This window comes from Olea europaea, unplaced genomic scaffold, assembly GCF_002742605.1.
Source record: "Olea europaea var. sylvestris unplaced genomic scaffold, O_europaea_v1 scaffold3410, whole genome shotgun sequence".
Lineage (NCBI taxonomy): Eukaryota > Viridiplantae > Streptophyta > Magnoliopsida > Lamiales > Oleaceae > Olea > Olea europaea.
The window spans coordinates 57,288-64,968 of NW_019253130.1; the positions used below are offsets into that span (position 1 = coordinate 57,288).

General features: G+C 36.9%; 2 protein-coding genes across 2 annotated transcripts; both read right to left on the reverse strand.

Annotated features, from left to right (window-relative positions):
- Positions 1-370: 370 nt before the first annotated feature.
- On the reverse strand, positions 371-1,979 carry LOC111386076 (probable ubiquitin-conjugating enzyme E2 25). Its single transcript, XM_023010499.1, has 2 exons — positions 1,884-1,979; positions 371-1,432 (listed from the first exon to the last, which is right to left on the reverse strand). Exons 1-2 carry the CDS (start codon positions 1,891-1,893, stop codon positions 531-533), a joined length of 912 nt encoding a protein of 303 aa, XP_022866267.1. The 5' UTR covers positions 1,894-1,979; the 3' UTR covers positions 371-530.
- Positions 1,980-5,309: 3,330 nt separating this feature from the next.
- On the reverse strand, positions 5,310-6,907 carry LOC111386077 (probable ubiquitin-conjugating enzyme E2 24). Its single transcript, XM_023010501.1, has 2 exons — positions 6,572-6,907; positions 5,310-6,387 (listed from the first exon to the last, which is right to left on the reverse strand). Exons 1-2 carry the CDS (start codon positions 6,579-6,581, stop codon positions 5,423-5,425), a joined length of 975 nt encoding a protein of 324 aa, XP_022866269.1. The 5' UTR covers positions 6,582-6,907; the 3' UTR covers positions 5,310-5,422.
- Positions 6,908-7,681: the final 774 nt, after the last annotated feature.

Below are 7,681 nucleotides of genomic sequence, written 5' to 3' on the forward strand. Positions count from 1 at the left end.
TCCCGAGTGTTACAAGGGGAGAGGGAAATTTTTGGCCTGCTCGAGCATTAGGCTGACTAGGATTATTTTATTCATCTGGAGCAATATCATTGCACATAATAAAAAGAGGGAATCCTCTCTTCACTATTCATTTCTCTGCCTTTCATTTCGCAGACGCCGCCACATGAACGACTAAAATATCTGCAATAGAAAACGTCCAGACTTTTTTATTGTCATTTGCTCGAGAGAAGTTATTATGTGCAAAGTTAAAAACTCATAATAAAATAATTACACATAATTTAAAAGGCACATAATAAATAAATATATTTTATAATTTAATCTAGGCTTATTAAAATCTTAATACATTTAAATTTAAATTTATAGGCACGTTGACTATCTAAAGCGTTCAAGGTGCATTCCACTCTTAAAAATATCATTAGTCACGACAAAGATAATTAAGAAATAAATTGAACATTAATAATAATCTAGATAGACACGATAAATACGAAAAACAAGCATGTTACGTTACATAACTATTTTCTCTCAGTTGATTAATCTTTGTTCCAGATACACATCATAAACTTGTTCACGAGCCCATATTTCGGCTTTTTTATGTCCTCTAATTTTTCCGACTTGTTGACGTTCGGCTCTGGTACTCTATCAAATGCCTTTTCCAGCTCTGTCTGGATCTTTCTCAATTTGGACTTAAACGAGGACGAAGGTTTAATCGAACATGAACCAACCAGCAGATTATTTTCTTGGTAATCCTTGACGGCTGCCAATATAGAATCTGCACGATCGCTGAAATGTTGAGCGACAAAATTCTCAAAATTCTTTGGCGGATTACGCATTTGGTAGAGCATTGTCTTGCAAGACAAAATGAATACATACTTGCTATAAGCCACGGATTGCTTGATCCATATCGAACTCTTGCTTTTTTTGGCACCTGCAACGATAGGCTCGTTGAAAAAGGGTCTCTCGTTCAGTACGAGCCCTTGAATAGAGACCAAAACCTGAAGAATAGTCGAATTCTGTGTCCATTTCTCCCCGGGCCAAGTGTTGATTAGACTCAAGCAAACTTTTCCGTCGGCATAAAGATTTGGATTCAAATAGAGTCCGTGTGAACGATAGTATACTTTCGGAGGTTGTCGTGGATAATCATAAGGTAGACAAAAGTCGAAGAAGAAGAGACCATTGTGATAAGGCGTTCCTTCGGCACCGATAATAACTGCACGAAGAAGATCGATCCTAGTCTCGTAAACTTGGACATAGATCAATTCTGGGAGATTTTTCTCGAGGCTTCTCCATTCTCTCATGATGGCTCGGTGAACGGAACTATTTGCATTGCTAAATGTATTCGACGGATTCAAATTCCGATAATAATGATCTGATGCCTCTGGCACAATATTGAAGTGTTTGAACTTGACATCGGTAGCTTGTTTTTGTCCTGAACCTGATGAATAAGGCCATATATTTTTTAGATACAATTGCTCAATTTTGCGGAGTCTAATCATGTTGTACGCATATATAAGATTTTTTTCGAGCCGTCCAAGAGATGGACAGTTATAGATCACTATATTGTAATTTTCTTCGTACGAAAAACATAACTTTGACATTTAGGGTGAACCTCTATATACGTGTACGTTTTCTAATTTCTTTTTTACCGTAACTGAAATTATGGATCGATCCCTTATAAGAGTTAGTATGCAACAAAACCCGAATATGTCGACATTGTTTCTTCTTCTACAACAACACAAGACAGCGTAATTAGAATATAAAAGCAAAGTCTTATGGTTTGCTCTCTAATATCATTCAGTTATATCGAACCAAAAAAGACCCAAAATCCATAAAAATTTGTATATACACACGAAAACACAAAATCAAGAGAACAATTATTTTTGTACCTGATGCCATATCAGATTGTTGAAGACTACCCTTCTAAATTTCTGATAATTCTTAAGAATTTCTTAATGAGAATTGGAGAACAATTGAGAAACTCCAAGATAATTCCTTAGTAGCTAATTTATACAACGAAGGTGAGTTTCAATGCAAGTGGGAGACCTTAAAAGTATCATAGATTCATAACTAAAATCCTAATCTGATGGGGAAAGTCAAAAATCCTAATCCTAGTAGGCTAGTACAATATAAAAATATAAAAATTACCTTATTAATATTAAATTTCTATTATTTTCTCCTTTTTGTCAATCAAGGAATTTATTTTTTTCCCCTTTTCTTAAGGGCAACGTGGATGATAGGCATAATATTCAATTAGGTCAACAACTCAAGCATAATATTGAAAATTTCCAATAGATGAAACGGGTGCACGACCCCATAAATCGCAATGTATTTTTTCAAACAACTCGGAACTAACATGTTCAGAATGAGAAAATGGCAATTTGCTTAATTTTCCTTATTGACAACTCTCACAAAGAGTAGTCCTTTTATTTGTAATAGTGATTTTAATTAAACCCTTAGAATTTAGAAAGTTGATACCGTAGGAAAGTCCCAATGCTCAAATATTTTATTTTGATGCCACACTGAGGTATTAGTGAACCTATTTGAGATGTGAGCTTCATGATGAGGTGACAAAACGTACAGATCATCCTTGCGATGACCCGTCATTAGTATTCGTCCTGTTTCTCGCTCCTTAACATTTAAATTTGCATTAGAGAATTCGAAAATGATCAGTAAGTCGATTAACTAAAAGTAAATTATGAGCCAAAGAAGGAACTAACAGAATAACCCGCAACATTAGTTTTTCTTTACCATTTTTTACTGGTGCGTCCCCAGCGGCTTTAACGGAAAGGGTGTGTCCATTACCAGTGAGAACTGAATCAGTTCCCAGGTATGAGCGTAAATTGAACAAAAGTTTGGAGTTACCTGTCATGTGATTCGAAGCATCCATATCAGTGGTCCATTCAGTGTCTTGTTCAGATGTATCAAGTGTGAGAGCAGCAAGAGCATGAAATTTCTGAGACACTAAATTGTTTATCTTTGAACCGACAGATGGATACAATATGTCCAAGTTTGTCACAAATCTGACATTTTTCATAGCGATATTTTTCAAGCTATGCTGGAGTCATTCGACGAAAATGAGTTACTTCAATGTGGATAGGTCCAGACCTCCATTTTTCATTTCGACATCTGTGTTTTTAGGTTGGAACCCCCAGCCTTGAGAGGTAAAAACATGACTAGAGGAACGATTGTTAGTCCCTTGCTGACCAGCAAAACGATAGTTATTATCTTGTTAATTCTTTTGTCGTTGGCCATAGAATCCAAGATGTTGAGGTTCATGCTATTAAACACGTTGTTCAAACCCTTGGAGTAAGGAAACGATGGTACATTTTACTACCTCCGTTTGGCCATCAGATTGAGGATGGTAGCTTGAGCTCATGCAAAGCTTGGTTCCTTGTAATTGGAATAATGCTTGCCAAAAGGAGCTGATAAGCACCTTATCTCGATCACTGACAATGGATGTGTGAATGCCATGGAGACGATCTATATTGGTTACAAATGCTTTGGCAACAATGACTGCGGTAAATGGATGTTTCAAGGCTACAAAGTGGGCATACTTTGTTAAGCGATCAACGACTACCATGATGACAGTATGTCCATTTGATGGCGGCAATCCTTCAATAAAATCCATTGAGACATCAGTCCATATTTGAGTCGGAATTGGTAAGGGTTGTAATAGCCCAGTCGGCTTCATACAATCTGTTTTGTACTGTTGACAAATAGTGCATTGCTGTAGAAATTCCTTGACTGTCCTGCACATATTAGGCCACAAGAAGCTGAGTTTAATTCGGGAGAGAGTCTTATGGAACCCAAAGTGTCCTCCCGTAGGCGTTGAGCGGCAATCGAAAATTATTTTCTGAATCAAGTTTGAAGTTGGGCTCAAGTAAACCTTGTCATTTTTAAACCACACTCCATCTAGTTGAACCAATTGGTGGACTGACTGTGTTTGGCTTAGTTTTGTATAGAAGGGATCCTGTGACACCTCACTTTGTAATATTGACCACCAATCCGCACGTGGCATGGAAATGGATAGGAATTGAAATTCGACCACACGGGACAATGAATCAGCAGCTTGATTTTCGGGCCCCCACCTTGTAAATGACTGAGATTCCTTATGTGTGCAAACTGCCTGGCTTCCTTCCATTTCTTCATTATCTTTCTAAGCAATATTCCTGTTAATAGCCTATACTCCTAATTCCCCCATGTTCTTTTCTTTCATTGAGTGAAGTAGTTCAAATGAGGTAATTAGCCAGCCAGGGATAAGCGCGCTTTGATTAGATGAGGCATAACAATTTTCATTCGGTTTGCCAAAACCTTTGTGACAATTTTATAGATCAAAACTCTGAGCTATTCCATGGAGACTTAACCTTCAGAATAAGCACTACAAAAGTCTCATTAACCGAGTTTAGATGTCATCCCTCATTTAAGTACACCCAGGACGCCGTGTGAAATCCATCCGGTCCCCTACTTGAAAGCGCTTCAAAAATTTCAGACCTAGTGAACGGATCAGCAAGAGTTCATGCCCACAAGTCAAGATCCTATGCAATTTGCATTTCAGATGTGCATGAAGTTAACTGTATTTACAGGAAAAATGAGCGCACGATCCTCTCAATTTCACCTTCCTCCTCGCACCAATGGCCATTCTCATCCAATAGTCCAAGAATTTCAATTTTTTGCTTTCCATCCTGTGGCTCTGGTATGTAATGGAAGCGTCTAGTATTTCTGTCCCCAAGCCAAGTGCAAGCCAGTCAGCTCAAGCATGCTGAGCCCGATAAGCCTCCTCTTAACATGGAGACCCGTCAAGTGATGTTCAAGTTGAGCAAGAGAACCCACTGTATATTTCAGTAAACTCACATATGAATCAGTAGTATTATTTATAAGTTAAACCATTTACAAATTATTCCCAAACAGGATCTTCCCTTCTAAATACTTGTTGAAGTGAAAAAAAGTCATCTTCTCAATATCCCGTGGGGAGAAGAAGATCCGCCAATAGAGCGAGAATTAAATTTCAATCGAAGAAGTGACATGCCTGATGGATACAAATTTTATTCTTGCACCATAAAATGTAGATTTTTTGGTTTCGTCTCTTGTACAATGCAGATGCTTTGTACTAGAGGCTTGACTCGCTAGCAAACGCTTGAATGGTTCCGTACGTACGACGACATAGAACGAGATATTTAAAGCTTCTAAATGTTCTAAAACAATATACTAGAAACATTCCGATTGAAGATCTACAAGTATCATCTTCCTTTTTTATTCCAGGTTACGAAGTTGTCGTGTGAAAAATAAGCCAGTCGAATTAGAATACAACCCAATAAAGCAGGAAAAAAAAGTAACGTTACTATAAATATCTATAGTTTCTTGGCCAGTGAAATTTTACCGTTTTGGTACATAAAATTCTTTGACATGCTAGTGACATATATGGGAACTAAGAAAGCATGAACATAACCCAAAACGGCAAGGCACATGCTAAGAGAACCAAAAATGCAGGAACTATAAAGTCAATTTTGAACATATGTGGCTTCATCTCCTTTTTAACATTTTCTATTTTCTCTGAGTTATTGATGTTTGGCTTTGAAATTGTGTCAAAGACCCTTTTGAGCTTCGAATGCATCCTTCTCAAATTCCACTTAAATGTTATCGAAGCTTTAATCTCAGATGCACCAACCACCAAGAAAAAATCTTGATAAGCCATAACGTTCGCCAGTATGGAATCTGCGCGCTTGCAAAAGTGCTCAATGACGAAAATCTCAAAATTCTTTGGTGGGTTCTGCATTGTGTAGAGCATTGTCTTGCAAGACAAAATGAATACCTTCTCGTTATAGGTCACGACATTTTTTATCCATTTTGGACAATTGCGATTTTTGCCACGTTCACGGCTGGGCTCGTTGAAATAGGGTCTGTCGTTAAGCACGAGCGCTTGAATGGATACCAGAACCTGAAGAATAGTAGAATTCTGAGTCCACTTCTCCGTTTTGGCCCCATACCAGGTGTTGAGGAGGCTCAAGCAAACTGTTCCATCAGCATAAAGATTTGGATTCAAATTAAGGCCGTGTGAATGATAGTACACTTTTGGAGGTCGAAATGGATAGTCAGACGGTAGGCAAATGTCGAAGAAGAAGAGACCGTTGTGGTAAGGCGTTCCTTCAGCGCCAATAATCACAGCACGAAGCAGATCAATTCTAGTCTCGTAAACCTGGACATAAATGGATTCCGGAAGATCTTTCTCGAGGCTTCTCCACTCTCTCATGATTTTCCGATGAGCAAAACTGTTGACTTTGGAAAAACTTTTCGACTGTTCAGAATTTCTGTAGTGATGATCTGATGCCTCTTGCACAATATCAAAGTGTTTGAACTCTTCATTGGTAGCTTGATTTTCTTCGGAACCAGAACCTGATTAATAGAAGAACAAAATATTCATGTTAACTGTTAGAATGTGTGGAGTCTAATCATATAATCTATATGTAGAAATCAGATACAGGGTCATAGTCTATATCAAGAAAAGTACCTCAAATGAAGAAAATAATATCAGCATAACAATTTCTAAACACAAACAAGACAACATGAAATGCTGTACCTGATGCCATATTCGATGAATTGCTCGACTTTTTACTTTTTTCTGAAACGCAATCGCTTGAGAACAAATTGTTAGATACATGTAACTTTTATTTTGTTTTCCAATGCTTCTCTCTCTCAGAATTCTAACGTGCGAAGAACTCTGCTCAAAGTGAAATTCTTTCCCACCTCTGGTTCCCTGTTTGTTCGTATGAATAAAAGAGAAGAACAAAAAATAAAATAAAATAAAAAATCGTTAACATATAGGAAAGAAACGGTTTAATTCAGTAATCAAATTTCAGATTACAAACTCCTATCTCCCTCAATAACTAGTACTTGTTTGGGAGTTTTTAAATTAAAATATAAGTTGTGAGTCATAATAAAAAATAGGTAACGAACATTGAGGAAAAAAGTTAATTTTACCAATTTAAATTAGTCTTGCTTAATAATGAAATAAAAGTCCTGATACAGCTGAGGGAAAGCTAATTTTTTTTTTTTTTGAAAAGTCATAATCCTACAACGTAAAGTCATATTAATAGTTAAATACTATTACAGATTAAACTTTTCTGGAAGTTACTATTACTGTCATCCCATCTTATAATATACTTGTTTACGTGGAAGAATGCCGGACATGGACATCTTATCAATGTCCGATGGAGACGAAAAGGATCTGCCAGTGGATTTCATACATCTTCTTCTCCCTTATATCTCATGCGGTACGCAAAATGAACGCGAATGGCCACTAAATGGGGTAGTAGATTTCACTTTGCCAATCAAGAAAGATACAAGCATGTGTTTAGCTCCCATTTCTTTAAACTCATTTCCAATCTTACGTTTCATAGAATCCGCAAGTTTTATTAACTTTTCAACTACAAATTTCTTCAATTTTTATTAAATTCTACTAAAAGTTTGATCTTAGCTAAACCAAACAGGGGCTATGGCGCTATGCCTTTCTATTTTATATCCGAAAGGAGCTCAGTACTGTATAATCCAACATATGAGACACAGCGTCATCGGAGGATGCAAAGTCATTACAGAATTAAAATAGTCAAGATCTTTATTCCCTCCTTGTCACCTTAAACTGAAGCACCAAATTCATTTTACACAAAAAGAATATCTGAAGAGTAGATTT